The sequence below is a fragment of the Sebastes fasciatus genome, chromosome 10, assembly GCF_043250625.1.
Source record: "Sebastes fasciatus isolate fSebFas1 chromosome 10, fSebFas1.pri, whole genome shotgun sequence".
In the NCBI taxonomy this organism is placed as follows: Eukaryota; Metazoa; Chordata; class Actinopteri; order Perciformes; family Sebastidae; genus Sebastes; species Sebastes fasciatus.
Window position 1 is genome coordinate 28,547,340 of NC_133804.1, and position 16,530 is coordinate 28,563,869.

The following is a 16,530-nucleotide window of genomic DNA, read 5'->3' on the forward strand; positions in this document are numbered from 1 at the left end:
GATCGGTTAAGCTAATGCATTAAAGAAATTAGTGGCTTTAAAACGATTTTGCATTGACACGTTATTATCGCCTTAACTTTGACAGCCCTAGTTATAACATCTTGTCAAAATAGTTGTTAATTTTCATTATTTGCTCCTTTTCATATTGTTTCAGGACTCAACATCTGGGATCTGCAGAAGGCCAACGCAGTTCTGATTCTGTCATGTGCAGCTTTGGCTATAAGTCTGATTGTTATTGCCTTCCTGATTTATACCATCAAGATGAAAACGTGCGATTGTTGCAACGGTAATAGAAGTTTCTCATTCAGTATTTTGCAAAAGCTAACTTTCCCAGGATTACTGATTACTGATTTGTGTAAATGAACCTACAGCGTCTTTCTTCTTATATCTGTGTTTTCATTTTATAATACAGCTGCAACAGCCAGTGGTCATCACCAAAGTCAGCAGGTAAGGAATTTAAAGAAATGTTCTCTATATATATGTAAATATTAATGCATGCTGTCACATGAGATTTTTCCACATTTTTTATTTATATAGAGAGATGAGGACTCATTGACCTATTCTGCTCCAACCTTCACCAAGAGGAAAACTGGCAGAGCAGAGAGAAGAAAGGTGGAAACAGCAAAGGGAGAGACGATCTACACTGATGTCAGGACTTGGGTGATAGATTAACAATCTACTGGATATGCTAGTTAAAGATAGACTGTTGTAAATATGCTGCTTCACATCAATTTCACATCTGATATCGGTAACAATATTGTATTTGGATAACCTTAAACATGTTTCATGTATCATTTTGACATTATTTTCTGTCCCATCCGTTCGCAATCATTGGAAGACTTTTTTTTATGAAAGGGCATGAATTATCATGATGCAAAATGTAATAATTTTAATGGCTTTTGGTGATATTATACAGCATCTCATATCCATTATTTCTTGTTTAAGTCTTTTATTAAAGGTGTATAATTCTACCACTCAAACAGGCTTTTTGAAAGATTTACCTTGAAATAGTCGGAGAGTTGAGGAAGGTTTCTTTGTGTCTTTTTAAGGTTTTTCAGGTAAAACTTTAGTTTTCTCTTTGCTTTTATAATGGCATAGTTTAATTTTTAAATGTTTACTCATGATATGTTTATTTTGAAAATAACTTTAAGTTAGCATCTAGTAGAAGACAGTAAGATTGATTGGTTTTCTTGATTAATGTTTGCAACACAGTAGAAACAAATAAAATACTTTTAAAGTAAGCGACTCAAACAGCGTCATCATTTGATATTGCTTAATGTTTCTTACTTGTGCTTGCTCATGCTGATCTCTTACCACACTTAAAATCCATTGATTATCAAAATGTGTATTGCTATTAAGACTTCACACTGCAAACATGTTACTCACATTTGCTCATGAAAATAAAAAACAAACAGACTTTGCAAATAGATTTTGCATGAATAACAAATTCCACAGGGTTCAACTGGTAGGCCTGTAATGCATTTAGCAATGTGCAGGTTATCTACTACTGCATTTAGCCCTTTGAAAAATCATAAAGTGGGCATGTCTGTAAAGGTGAGACTTGTGGGTACCCATAGAACCCATTCTTATTCACATATCTTGAGGTCAGAGGTCAAGGGACCCCTTTGAAAATGGCCATGCCAGATTTTTGACAGCCCTTATTATTTAAAAAAAAAATATTCGTCTACATAAAAATGTTATCGATGAGACCTTTAAGTCCCTGTGATTGATGACATTCGTTGGCTCCCACAGCACCATCATGCTTGCTGGGAGTTCTTGATGTCTTTGGCAGTGACCGGCAAGTCTCATTCTCCTGGCTGCCACTTTCTCGCTTAGCCTTGCTAGTCTCTTGCCTTTTTATAAAAGTTAAAACAGCAGTGCAAGCCCAGCTTCCTGAGGCTAAAACAGAGAGTGAGAAAGGTAGAAAAGCCCCTTTGTACTGACACTTTAGTTTGAAGCGCAACCACACCAATGCTAAAGTTTCCATGCATCATTTGTTTGTCAGTGGTGACTGTGAATGTGTGTCTATTTGTGTCTGCTTGTGTGAAAGTAGAAATGGTGTTATGGCTCGTTGTCAACAATATATTGACCCTAAACAAACGTGATGGTCCCTATAAATAGATAGGTTGTTGGTCGTTCTATTTTCTTTCTTTTTACACCTTTCAAACAAACCCCCACTCTAACTCTTTGATGATTATTTTGAGGCCAGAGTTTGTGGTGTTGCACTGGGCTGCATTATATTGTCAGGTGTTCCTGTCCATGTTATAGTGGGGGTGTCGACCACTGCACATACTGTATGGTGGCCAAAGATTGTTTAATGTTAATCGCTTTGTTAATCATTGTATTGTTTTATTTGTGGTTTCCTCCCTCAGATAAAGATATGCAGGTCAGAAACTGTAAATCGTCTCCAGGTGACTGTAATACTGTGAGAGAGTCGCTCTGCTGCTTCCTCTCACCAGCCCTCTGAAAAGAAGTGATGTGAGTATAGAGGATGGATGGTTTAACAGCCCTCCTCTGTACGCTGTGCTCTTCCTGTTCAAGTGATTGACAGGCAGAGTGGGCGGGTCATCATTGATGATCTATAAATCTCTGTTTAGTGCTACAGACATTGTTGTAGGGTTTTCTGTTAGGCCTAAATACATAGGCCTGTATATTTACAGATAAATAACATGTCATGCATTTATATTCAAAGGTTAGCTATTGAAAGAATTCATTGTAAATCTTTCCTTTCTTGAATCATTTGACTTTCTTTAAAAGATGACAGTGATGTAAAGAGATATATATGTTATCAAATCTAATCTAATACAGAGGACACTCAATGGTGTGAAGAACACACAAACAAAGACTTAGATTGGCAAAGCATTTCAAGCTTGGCACTCTTCCTTAGAAAGCATCCCAATCACACAATCCAGACAAACTGTTAATATTTTTAACTGTATTGTTTTACATGTGTCACACACTTGGTGTTGTGTAGGATTTGGCGGCATCTAGTGTTGTGGCTGCAGATTGCAACCAACTGAGTACCCCTCCGCTCACTCCTAGCTTTCCAAGACTGCGGTAACGTGAGCCGCAGAGTGCAAAACCGTGGTAACACCGTTCACTTCGCTCAGAGGCCATCCTTACCAAAACAACACTACTTTGGGAGCAACAGAAGTCAGACGGCAGTTCACGTTACCGCAGTTTCACGTGTTTCAGAGAACTATGATGGCCTTCTGGTTTCAGGTGATTATACACTAATGAAAACACATTTAGAAAACATAGTAAAAATTAAAAAATGCAACTGCTATCTAGTTTCTATCTAGGCTACAACCTTCATAAATATGGTAGTACAAGATAGATAAATAGATATACCCGACTACTACGACTAACATAAAAATGTAATAAGAATAACTACTATATACATTGTGCAAGTTACAATGTTTTGTTTTTAAATTAAAAATAATAATAATTGAAGTAGTACAACAGTGAATGAAAACAAAATTTCATGAACCAGATTATTTTTGGATAACTGTATTTCACATTAAGATCAAATAATCTGTTGTGGTTACTCTCTGTGTCAGTTGTAGAAAACCACCATGAAACAAATACGTGCTGTCGGTGTTTTGTCATGTGTTTAAGTTGGGCAATGGGTGGTATTATTTCCACTGTGGTATAGTGAAACACAAACATAACGAGAGGCCAATCAGATTGCTCTGAAATTGTTCCCTCCCATTTCATATGATTACATTAAGGCGAATCATCTTCTCATACAAACTAATTTAACTGCAGTCTCTCATGTGGAAAGAAAATGAAGATCATATTTTTTATTCTGCTCGTGCTCAAAATTGGGCGTAAGTATTAGCCACATTTACTCCACATATATATTTAAAATACATTTGTCATCTTCATGCAGGAATATAGAGAAGGCATATGAATGTATCTCTGTTGTTAATTATTACTCTGTTTTAATTTTATTTTCAGGATGCACAGACAATCGCATCTTTGAGACAAAGACCATTGGTGTTGGACAAAATGTCACTCTAACATGTACCCGCCAGAGAGTAGGGCAATCAACATACTTATTTTGGATCAGGGTCGTTTCTGGAACCTTTCCTGAAATATTAGGAAGCACAGTAACCTTTGATAACAAGGTTGTTGAGGAGACTCATCGCATTACAGCAACACAAGAGCCTGGAGCATTTGTTCTGCATATTACCAAAACACAGTTCAGCGATACTGCGGTCTACTACTGTATAAAAGTGAGACAAACTCACATGATATTTTCGAAAGGAATATTTCTGAGAATCAAAGGTAAATATACTCCAGATGCCTTAAAAATTATATAATTATACTTAATTTAACAGCAATGTTACATATTTTAATGTTTTTCATTTTCTTACTAACTTCTACTAAGTTGTTGTTTGTTTGCATGATTCATATAGAAGTCACCAGACTCTTTTGTTTAAGAATAGATCATTGTAACCTCAACACCTATAATGTATCATCATTGAATTGAGTAAAACATGTTTATTATTTGTTTATTATTATTTCCCAGGATCAGAACCTGATATCACTGTCGTCACTCAAGACTTTCCATCTGATCCGGTCCGTCCAGGAGACTCAGTGACTCTGCAGTGTTCAGTCCTCTCTGACTCTGAGAGCAAATGTCCAGGGGCCTCATGTATAAAAGACTGCGCAGCTTTCACACTGGAAGATGGCGTACTCACAAAATTGGAAAAGTACTTACGCACAGAAATTTTCACATGAATAAAACCATGCGTACGCCTGTTCCTGCGCACCTTTCCTTTATACATCCCACTTGACGTGAAATTGAGCGCAGCTGCACGTGCCACTTGGTCCGCCTTGTCTCCTCCCATTAATAACTATGCAAATGACTATAAACACGCGCCATGCTGTCACTTATTGTCCAAATAACAACGGCAAATCACGCTGGAAAAGGAACAAAAAAGAAGAATTTCACAGAGTGTGAAATTGAAGTGTTTGTTACTGAGGTGGAAGCTAGAAAACATATTTTATTTGATGGTCTTTCATCAGGAATCAGTAACAAACGCAACGTCTCCACAGCAGCTGACCGTGCGCTCCCGAAGGTTCCCGAAGGCTTCCGAAGGCGCACGATCAGCTCGGCTGCTGAGGGGCGCTGGTCTGGCCGCGTCCTCACTAAATATATACTATACGCTGTGCTGGAGTCACAGAGAGAGATTGTCAATACAATGAAGGATAATATATATATATATGCAACGAATTAAAAAGAATGAATGATGGTGGGATAAGTCATATATTAAAAGACTTTGTTAAAAAAAAATGTTTGTCTCAACTCACCTCGTTGCTTTACATTCTGTGTATCTCATCCAAACGGCGCCATATAGCTGCTGCATTTGGCTCATTGTTAGGTGTGCCAGGGTCCGGTTCATCCATCTGTAGCTCCAGGGGACACAGGCTCACCACGGTGGTTTGCCACATTGTGCAGCACGCGATTTTGTTTTTGGCACGGTGGTTAAGTCATGCCATCTCTGGGAAATTAGTTTAAATGTGTTTTTGTTGTGCCTCTCTGATGTTAAACTTTATGCGCAAACTAGTTAAGAAATATGTGGGGGGTTTTTTTGATCCCACATCATAAATAAAGCTCAGTAAGTTGAGTGGAAAAAATATTTTTACACATTTAGGGAGTTTCAGGACTTTGTAGTTTGACACTGCCAGATGACAGAGTTTGGAAGACGGCCCGCACATTCTCACGACTGGTCTAGAGTTTGCGGCACGGTCCGCACATTCTCACGTCACGTTGATTTTTATACATCCCGGCGTGAGCGTGAAACACAGCGTACGCAACATTTTAGTACGTACGCACCGTTTATACATGAGGCCCCAGGTGAACACAATGTGTTCTGGTTCAGAGCCGGATCTCACGAATCTCATCCAAGTTTAATTTATGCCCAAAGAAACAATAGAGATGGATGTGAGAAGAGCCTCGAGGCTCGCTCTCCACAGAAATGTGTCTACAGCTTTTCTAAGAACGTCAGCTCCTCTGATGCCGGGACTTATTACTGTGCTGTGGCCACGTGTGGGGAGATATTATTTGGAAATGGGACAAAACTGACAATTGAAGGTAACTGCATCATATTTCTATATAATGGTTAAATTATCATAATATCAAGTAACTTAAATAATTTATTACTATTTATTAACTTGTATTATTTGTTTCTTTAATGTTTCAGTTGGCAGCACGTGTGATTCACAGAACGACAACACGATTGTCTTTCTCTTATGTGCTGCTTTGGCTATCAGTCTGATTGTTATAGCCTTCCTTGTTTATGCCATCAGGAAAAAATCCTGTAATTGTTGCAACGGTAAGAGACATTACTCTATCTATTAAAGCACGAGCATAGCCAGAAAAAAACTAGTGGGTGTCCTACATGATCCAGGGATGGACTGGGTCTGAGATTCAGCCCGGGACGTTGAGATGTAGAGGCCTTTTCTTTTATGCAAGTGGCCAATTGGACTTTTTTAACACTAATACAGCCACCTCAGTATGTATTTATGAAAAGTTGTGGCTGGTGACCTGAACTCTGATGTCTGGGTGCAAGTGAATGCAGCAAGAGATGACGCTGCCAGCTGCCACTCCGTTTTCTACCGGCCCGGCAGCTTTCTATGCAGCCTCTCCAGGTCCAGACTGCTCATGACTTTTTTTTCTGCTGAATGTGTGTGTAGGGTTGCCAACTTCCACTAGTAGAAATATATAACGGCTGCAGATGGATAGTGGCGGGCTGTTTAGCAATAGTAACTCGTTTTAGTAAGGCTATCACTCTGCATCTGATTTTTGTGTGTGCCAGCTGCGTGGCACAGGCACACCCATGGCAACGCCACATTATTAAAGTGTGTTTCCCCAAAAGCTAACATCATTTGATTCATTTGTGCTCTGTATAAGTCAACCTATAGTATCATACATTTACAATAAAGTTAAATCCTTCGTTTTTTTTAATAATACAGCTGCCACCACTCTGCAAACAAATGCTGCAACAGCCAGCGTTTATCAGCAAAGTCAACAGGTAAGGAATTTAAACTGTATTAAAGCAATTTTTATGATTATATGTGCATGTATTGGAATCCGCTCACTCATGTTCACTTTATTTCTTCAGAGAAATGAGGACACTTTGGTTTACTGTACACCAGTCTTTACCAGGAGGAAAGCCGGCAACGCAGGAAGAAGGAATCAAAGAAAGGAAGAGACGATCTACACCGATATCAGGGCTTTTGTGAGGGATCAATAATCCAAATACTGATTTGCTAATTGGTCCAAAAAATAACCATGTTTAATAGTTTTTTGTAACAGCCTGTAGTATTGTGTATTCCATCCTTGTTATTTTCTTTCATTTTTTTGTGCATTTTATTAAAGTTTTCCATAAAAATAATTATGCATCTGCCCCTTTTTTTAAGATTATTTTGAAAGAGCGGTGAAAAGAGTTCAGTACAATTGTACTAAAAGGAATTTATATTTGTGTGCACGTGTTGTTTCCTTTCTTTGTAAACAAACTTATATTATGACAAAAGATACCACATCAACAATGAAATTTTGAATAGAAATGAACACCTGTTTTCTTACAGTACATACAGTGTGTGTTAACTTTGAAAAGACCTTCAGTTGCAATCACTGCAGGATGCATCTTACTGTACAAAACCGATCTGTTAACACATAAAATCCAAATTTCTTAATTCAGTACAAATTAACTTTCTTCATTGACATCAGCACATCACATATAAGCATTGTACTCACATTTGCACCTGGAAAACAACAAAAATGCAACTACACAAATACAAAATCAACTCAGGGCTCAAACAATATAATAATAACAATAAATCAGAAATCAATCTCATGATACCGCCCAAATCTATCAGACAAGACTTATAAACACCTGGCAAAGCACTTAAAACCTTTTCTGTGGTAGTTCACGCTACAGTAGGCGTCTCCAAGATCACATTTCGCCATGATGACACAGACAGACTCACAAGGTGAAAACAATACCAGCCACATGCTGCCGTGGCTGGTGATTAACAGAGCAGCTTAGTTTACTTCAGGTAAGATAGCTCATCATTGCATGCTGATTACCAGCCGCTGGTATTGTTTTCGCCTTGTGAGTCTGTGTGTGAGTCATCAGGTGTTTATATTTCTGTCTGTGGATAGATTTTGTCGCTGTGATAGCGTCAAAACTGCAAGATGCAGTCACGAAACTTGAGGGTTGAGATCAAAATGAAGACTGAGTTTGAAGATGGGTGTGGTCCAAGCAAGGGCACTGGAAGAAGAGGGTAGGAGGTGGGGAAGAGGCCCCCCACCTGGCCCGATTTGGCATCTTGGCTGGTGTGATCCCATCTCAAGATGGTCATTTCATCCGTCTTTTTTTCATACAAAGAAATGTTACCTCTTTAATCTGAGGGGGGCAGAGGCGGAACTAGACCTCTGACCTGAAAGTATACTGTTTTAGCTCAACAAAACAACAAAAGCAAACACAGGTCCACAGACATGTTGACCTTTATGTCACCGTACAGAAGTACAGGCACAAAGCAACTGAACATCTGGTGCTCTCTCACAAAATCAGCCGGCAAACCTTTTTTTTTAGAAAATATACCCATTCTGATACACAACTGCTTCCCATCACTACTGGATGTCAGTTGGGAATAAAAAGCTATACGTGTGCACACACACCCAAGCTGAAGCTCTCTGTGGAGACTTGGGGATCTTTGCACAGGCTGTGCTCGGTCTATAGAGAGGTGTGTTGCTGGTTGTGGTTATCTGCTCTAACAGCAGAGTACAAACACTCTTGTGGCGACTCTCTCGTCTTCCTCTTCCCTCTTTTCACTTTCCTTGTGGAGAAATCCAGTGCTGCATAGTTCAGTCCTCCATCCTGCAAAAACATAATATTTGTGTGTTAATGACAAATATTTCAGAGATCAGGGCTGTATCATAAAGACCAAGTCTAGAGTATAGATGCTTTACAGTGTCTTTGCAGTCATCTAAACATACTTTCTTTTACGTAATTTCTCAGTCATCAGTATTATATTTATACCTCTTGACTTTATCCCATTTTATCATATAACAACAGGCATTATGTTGTAGCTACTCAACAGTTTATTCGATTTTTCTTGTATGAGTGTAATATTGTGTGCTTTGTCCAAAGGATCAAGGCAGAATATCTAGATCGCTACACCAAGACAACACACTGCCACATATTTACCAGATCATTTGACAGATCCGCAGTTGACCTGTCGTGTCCAAGATGATGGGAAGCACACACTGGTGCTGTTAAAATAAAAACAAAGCCTTCACAATAAGTGTACACACTTCAGTTTGATTTAAAGGACATGGAAAAACAAAGAAAAGATTTTAATCACATTTTCAGTTAAACACTTTCACTCCTGTAATGAGCTCAATACAACTTCAGTGTTATTATGATAAACAATATAAACCACCAACCCTCTAACCATCAGAAGCCCACATTTTCTGTTTTAACAGCAAAAGTAATTTCATACATTCATTCTTTATGGTACGGTTTCAAAAAGTGTAACTTAATGAAAGTAAAATTTGGTGAACCTACCTTTGCAATGTTCACAAACTTTCCTTCGATTTCCATAGAAAATAAGGACGACAATCACAATGGCACAGCAGGCCAACAGGACTCCAAGCACAAGGACAACTGGGTCCAGTTCACAATTATTTCCTTAAAGACATTAAACGTTATTTAATTATGGATTCTTGGGTAACACAGTGGCATTTAGAAAACTAATAATGTTTATCAACAGGCACAAATGTTCAAATATAGCATTTAGTCAAAGATCCTTTTTTTACTTGAGTTCTGGGACAACGACTTGATCGATAATGAACACTGTCTTATAACATTTTGCCAAAATCGAGTTAATATAAACCAGGCTAAATGAATTAATACAAGATGCATAAATGATTTAAATACAACTGTAAAAACTTACTTGTCTCCACTTTAGTTCCTTCGCCCAACAGGATCTCTCCACATGTGACCACAGCACAGTAGTAAGTCCCAGTATCAGAGGAGTTCTGTATAGTTTTGGACAGACTGTAGTCACAACGTTTTTCCTCTTCTTCATCACTGTGAGCGTAAATGATGCCTGGATGATATTCTCTTGATCCAGATCTGAACCAGTACGCGCTGTGTTCATCTGGACACTGATCTGCGTTTTCTTTGTTCTTGGAGAGAAGTGAACACTGGAGATTCACTGAGTCGCCCGGCTGGACCGACTCAGTCTCCGGACTTTGTTTTGCATAGAAAAACGTCTGCTTATTACGATCTGCATGATTCAGTTAAAAAAGACATCAAAAGGAATTAATGATCTTAATTATTTGTATGACATAAAAACTTGGCACAAACACTGAAAGTAAATATATATTTTACCGTTCACAGCCAAGAAGATTCCATTAACAAAACTCTGTGAATACGTCCCTCCAATGAGACAGAAGTATGTTGCTTCATCCTCTTTGCTAACATTTCTGATGGTAAGAACATACTGAGAATCCTCTTTTGTTGCTGTGAACCGTGGGTTGTTAAATTGTTCAGTAGGTGTTATTCTGCCAACAACTACAGCAACGACTGTTTGGGCCAGATATCCAAGAGACTGCTTGTACCAGTAAAATGATTGTCCTTCCGTCTTAGAAAATGGACAGTGTAAAGTAACATTTCCACCAACTTCAACCACAGTCGTAGAGATCTGGTGAGGAAGCTCTGCAGTTTCAATCAGGTCTGAAGAAAAGAGACAAACAGTAACAGAGCTTCAACACAAAAGAAGTAAAAAGGTAAAGTATTAAGATTATTACATGGTCTAGTCTTTCTCATAGTAGTTAAGAATTGCACTTACACACAGTACAAAGTAGAATCAAAGCAGTCAGTCTTCCGATCATTGTGGCACATACAGCACTCTTGTCTTGCACTACTGATGTCTGCCGCCCAAATGGAAGAGGTAGTCGCAATGTGATCAAGGTTTACAGAGAGCAATGACCGTCCCCCTACTTTTAGCAAACGTGTGATTCTTTTTCCTTTCATAGGAAATCTATATGTTCTGAGTTATTGTTGTATTTTCAAAACAGTGTCTTTATTCAGACTTCCTGACTGAATTTACTGTTTTTTGTGTTTTGTGCTGGAGCAAGTACTGGAAGTATTTTAACAACAGCAAAATCGGTCTTACTGTCACACTGTATGTGTGTATTTAAAGGTCACGATGCAGAGCAATGTTTTGATCTTGATCACTTTGTTTGTATATTGAGTTCGCCAGCACACGCACAAGGACGCACATGTACATGCATATGCAGGTGACACAATTCACATTTTCTGCCAGTTTCACGCTATTCTACTGGCAGTAACATGCAGAGAAATGTAGCAATGTGGAAAGCAGTGTTGCCAACTTCACACACTTTTGTAACTGAACAAAACCTCAATGATTTTTTGGATGTATTGGTAGCTAGCTTGTCAGTTAATGACATACAACATTTAAATGAGACATTATTGGAGTTGTTGAAGCAGTATTCTCCTTTTTCAGCTACAGTAGGCCAGCTGTTATGCTTCCTGTGTTTGTGCTAAGCTGGGCTGAACTCATGCTGGAGCTAGAGTAAAATGTTTGATATTTGTCATAATTTTGACATCCAAATCAACATCGAGAGATGGAAAGAAGGAGTTTTGAAATAATGTTAGCTACAGTGTAGGTGGTAGCCTGCAGGTTTGAGGGACAGTTGCAGGGGAGAGATGAGGAAGTATTGCCAAAACCACACAGGAAATCAAGAGGTGTGAAGGGCCCACAGGTAAACATATGTGTGAGAGAAAGATGACTCTTGGGAATGCACAATTTGTAGTTAGTAATGAGCATTGCAATTTTATAAACGTAACAATATTGTAATGATGATTATTTTATTCTATTTTTACACAGAGTGCTCCAGGGATGATATGTTTTTGTAGGCCAACCAGGAAGTAAGCATCGCCCTGGGTTCCTCAACACTTAAAAGTTTTGTTCTGCAAGATAATCTCCACAAATGAATTGAAGTGTAAATGCAATCGTCAGAATTAAAAAGCTTACGTAGGCTATAAACACACTACACCATGGTGGCATGAGCATGAGTATATACAACAAGGATGTGAAGGCGGACGAGTCAACGTGATGATTTTTAGTAGTCTCATTTAGACACTTTTTAGCATCCGCCTTTTTTAACACAAGTAAAAGCTTCAAAATTCACGAGTGGGATATTTATTGACGTATTTTATGCCGTAGAACAAAACACTAAAATCTCTAAAGCTTGTGTTAACCACAGACCTTATTTCAGGCAACTAACTAAAAACCCATTGACTTCCAGACGAGGGAAGTTGGGACCTCTTGATCTAAATATTTATGGTCTTGCAAGCACTCTTAAGTGTTTTTGCTTGTTCATCACCTCCATTTTCTTTTCACAACACATGTTTTGATGTGTCATAGCAGGAAAAGCACTAGTGCAACCAATAACATTAAGGACAGGCCGGTTCTAGTAGTGTTACATGTTTAACAAGTCTAAATGCCTGCTATGAAAAAGGTCTTATCATTATTGTTTCACTCCATATATTTGTCATGTGCACATAGAGACACAAAGTGAGAGAGAGTGAGAGAGAGAGAGAGAGAGAGAGAGAGAGAGAGAGAGAGACTGGCAGACAGACAGTCAGGGTTTTCACCAGTGAACTGCTGTGTATCTTTCCACCACAACCTCCCACAACTGTAGAGCAAAGCATGGCTCACAAAAACAAATACGCAGCATTTTATGTTGTAGACACAATTAGTCTTCTTTTGTTGAAAAATATACAGCGTAAATAAATGTAGGGGGACAACCACTCAAATGAATAAACCCCTCCATCTTTCTGGTTTCACAGCACCTCGTATAAAGGCCTTCTGCATGTCTGTCTTGTGAGAACAAGCAAAGCCACATGCAACAGCTACACTGAGACAGAAGCTGCGGTGGGCCAATTTTCCATCCTTTGACCGACCATCAAGGCTGTTTACTCAGAACAGACCTGACTATGGGCTTCAACAGGATGTTTGTAGTGAGAGTAGAGCTACAAGAGTCTTCAGCAGGTTAATTTACTGCTTTAGTTTTATTGTTAGTGTGCTCATTTAAAGTATAAATAATGTCTATCCTTCATGTTTTTTAAGATGCAACCAAAGGCATCTACAACCACATGCATCTACAATCTTAAAATATGACAGATGCATATTAGTTTGTTTTGTTTTAATCTATCACTGCAACTAGTGATGCATATTGGAACAGACTTAATGAAGGCTGTCATACCGATTTGTGGATAATCAGGCAAACTTAACTTAAGATCACAATTCAAACTTCTGCTCTTGACAAAAAGACCGGGGTGGGACCAGTAGATGATTAGCGCCTCCCCCCTCTGACAGCAACTACCAATGAAAAGCATCACACCGCAGAAGAGTGTGATGAAAAACGGTCATGACATAGAGTGACTGGGTAGCTGTGTGTGTCCAACCCTCCTGAGCCGTTTACATACTCCTGTAAGTTGGGATATTAAAGGTACTATTTATAACATTGGTGACATTCAGCTGCTAGATGTCTCATTCTCCCTCCCCCGTTCCATTGCATTTACTTCACACCAAATCCATCTATCCATTTACTGACAACCCGGAGATACCACGTGATACCAACGTTGATTTACTGTTTGCTCACAAGCCTCGTTAGAAGTGGGCACCAAATGTCAGATATACACACCTTAAAGTGAGATTTGTCAAGTATTTAATACTCTTATCAACATGGGAGTGGGCAAATATTCTGCTTTATGCAAATATATGTATATATTTATTATTGGAAATCAATTAACAACACAAAATAATGACAGATATTGTCCAGAAACCCTCACAGGTACTGCATTCAGCATGAAAAATATGCTCAAATCATAACATGTCAAACTGAAACCCAACAGGCAACAACAGCTGTCAGTGTGTCAGTGTGCTGACTTGACTATGACTTGCCCCAAACTGCATGTGATTAACATAAAGTGGGCATGTCTGTAAAGGGGAGACTCATGGGTACCCATAGAACCCATTTTCATTCACATATCTTGAGGTCAGAGGTCAAGGGACCCCTTTGAAAATGGCCATGACAGTTTTTACTCGCCAAAATGTAGTGTAAGTTTGGAGCATTATTTAGTCTCCTTTGCGAGAAGCTAGTATGACATGGTTGGTACCAATGCTCCTTAGGTTTTCTAGTTTCATATGATGCCAGTATTTTCACTGTAGCTTTAAAACTGAACCCACTACGACATAAAATCTGCAAGTTGCGTGAATGCGTTAAAGAAATTAGTGGTGTTAAAACAAATTTGCATTACCGCATTATTGTCGTGTTAACTTTGACATTTTTTTTTTTTTTTTTTAATATTCGTCTACATAAAAATGTTATCAATAAGACCTTTAATAGCAATCGTATAAATAAGTGTGGTGTTCCTCTTGCCTTTTTATAAAAGTTAAAACAGCAGTGCAAGCCCAGCTTCCTGAGGCTAAAACAGAGACTGAGAAAGGAAGCCCCTATGTACTGACACTTTAGTTTGAAGCACAACCACAACAATGCTAAAGTTTCCATGCATCATTTGTTTGTCAGTGGTGACTGTGAATATGTGTCTATTTGTGTGAAAGTACAAATGGTGTTATGGCTCGTTGTCAACAATATATTGACCCTAAACAAACGCGCTGGTCCCTATAAATAGATAGGTTGTTGGTCGTTCTTTTTGCTTTCTCTTTCACCTTTCAAACAAACCCCCACTCTAACTCTTTGATGATTATTTTGATGCCAGAGTTTGTGGTGTTGCACTGGGCTGCATTATATTATCAGGTGTTCCTGTCCGTGTTATAGTGGGGGTGTCGACCGTTGCACATACTGTATGGTGGCCTACGGTAGTTTTATATTAATCACCTTGTTAATCATTGCATTGTTTTATTTGTGGTTTTCTCCCTCAGATAAAGATATGCAGGTCAGAAACTGTAAATCGTCTCCAGGTGAATGTAATACTGTGAGAGCGTCGCTCTGCTGCTTCCTCTCACCAGCCCTCTGAAAAGAAGTGATGTGAGTATAGAGGATGGATGGTTTAACAGCCCTCCTCTGTACGCTGTGCTCTTCCTGTTCAAGTGATTGACAGGCAGAGTGGGCGGGTCATCATTGATGATGTGGAGCATCTGAATTGGCTCACACAACATTTAAAATGGCTTCTCTATCGTCGTGTATCACTCTTGCAAATGGCTGGATGCATCTTTTTTAAATGCACACAAATCAATCTGATCTATAAATCTCTGTTTAGTGCTACAGACATTGTTGTAGGATTTCCTGTTAGGCCTAAATACATAGGCCTGTATATTTACAGATAAATAACATGCCATGCATTTATATTCAAAGGTTAGCTATTGAAAGAATTCATTGTAAATCTTTTTTTTGTTGAATCATTTGACTTTCTTTAAAAGATGACAGTGATGTAAAGAGATATATTGTTATGTTATCAAATCCAAACTAATACAGAGGACACTCAATGGTGTGAAGAACACACAAACAAAGGCTTAGATTGGCAAAGCATTTCAAGCTCGGCACTCTTCCTTAGAAAACATCCCAATCACAAAATCCAGACAGACTATTAATATTTTTAACTGCATTGTTTTGCACGTGTTACACACTTGTTGTTGTGTAGGATTTGGCTGCATCTAGTGGCGTGGCTGCAGATTGCAACCAACTGAGTACCCCTCCGCTCACTCCTATTTTTCCAAGACTGCAGTAACGTGAGCCGCAGAGTGCAAAACCGTGGTAACGCCGTTCACTTCGCTCAGAGGCCAGCATTACCAAAACAACACTACTTTGGGAGCAACAGAAGGCAGACGGCAGTTCACGTTACTGTAGTTTCACGTGTGTCAGAGAACTATGATGGCCTTCTGGTTTCAGGTGATTATACACTAATGAAAACACAGTTAGAAAACATAGTAAAAAATTAAAAAATGCGACTGCTATCTAGTTTGGGGTTTCTGGAAACCAGGCTACAACCGACATAAATATGGTAGTACAAGATAGATAGATAGATAAATATACCCTACTATAACTACTACGACTAACAGAATAAATATAAACATAGAATAACTACTATATACATTGTGCAAGTTACAATGTTTTGTTTTTAAATTAAAAATAATAATAATTGAAGTAGTACAACAGTGAATGAAAACAACATTTCGTGCAGCAGATTATTTTTGGGTAACTGTAATTCACATTAAGATCAAATCATCTGTTGAGGTTACTCTCTGTGTCAGTTGTAGAAAACCACCATGAAACAAATACGTGCTGTCGGTGTTTTGTCATGTGTTTAAGCTGGGCAATGGGTGGTATTATTTCCACTGGTGGTTTAGTGAAACACTAACATAACGAGGGGCCAATCGGATTGCTCTGAAATTGTTCCCTCCCACTTGATATCATTACATTAAGGCGAATCGTCTTCCAGTACGATCTAATTTAAC

The 16,530-nt window shown here is 38.6% G+C and overlaps 3 protein-coding genes across 3 annotated transcripts in view; 2 read left to right on the forward strand and 1 right to left on the reverse strand.

Moving 5' to 3' along the window:
- LOC141775662 (uncharacterized) overlaps positions 1 to 16,530 on the forward strand; it is a 53,625-nt gene that overhangs the window by 14,898 nt on the left and 22,197 nt on the right. The gene's annotated exons all lie outside the window — the stretch shown is intronic.
- Positions 3,788 to 7,141, forward strand: LOC141775887 (signal-regulatory protein beta-2-like). Its single transcript, XM_074649630.1, has 5 exons — positions 3,788 to 3,830; positions 3,961 to 4,290; positions 4,535 to 4,653; positions 5,869 to 6,103; positions 7,134 to 7,141. Exons 1-5 carry the CDS (start codon positions 3,788 to 3,790, stop codon positions 7,139 to 7,141), a joined length of 735 nt encoding a protein of 244 aa, XP_074505731.1.
- On the reverse strand, positions 8,508 to 10,962 carry LOC141774863 (uncharacterized). Its single transcript, XM_074647674.1, has 5 exons — positions 10,873 to 10,962; positions 10,413 to 10,757; positions 9,973 to 10,308; positions 9,585 to 9,707; positions 8,508 to 8,894 (listed from the first exon to the last, which is right to left on the reverse strand). The coding sequence occupies exons 1-5, from the start codon at positions 10,913 to 10,915 to the stop codon at positions 8,788 to 8,790; spliced, it is 954 nt and encodes a 317-aa protein (XP_074503775.1). The 5' UTR covers positions 10,916 to 10,962; the 3' UTR covers positions 8,508 to 8,787.

Bases quoted from the DNA above. Each gene is read 5' to 3' on its own strand.
- LOC141775887 (XM_074649630.1), top strand. From the start codon at position 3,788: ATGAAGATCATATTTTTTATTCTGCTCGTGCTCAAAATTGGGC. The intron at 3,831-3,960 runs GTAAGTATTAGC...TTTTATTTTCAG, and splicing joins GCTCGTGCTCAAAATTGGGC to GATGCACAGACAATCGCATC. The intron at 4,654-5,868 runs GCCTCATGTATA...GAGGCCCCAGGT, and splicing joins CTGAGAGCAAATGTCCAGGG to GAACACAATGTGTTCTGGTT.
- LOC141774863 (XM_074647674.1), bottom strand. From the start codon at position 10,915: ATGATCGGAAGACTGACTGCTTTGATTCTACTTTGTACTGTGT. The intron at 10,309-10,412 runs GTAAAATATATA...TGAATCATGCAG, and splicing joins AATCTTCTTGGCTGTGAACG to ATCGTAATAAGCAGACGTTT. The intron at 8,895-9,584 runs GTAGGTTCACCA...ATGTTTTTGCAG, and splicing joins AGTTTGTGAACATTGCAAAG to GATGGAGGACTGAACTATGC.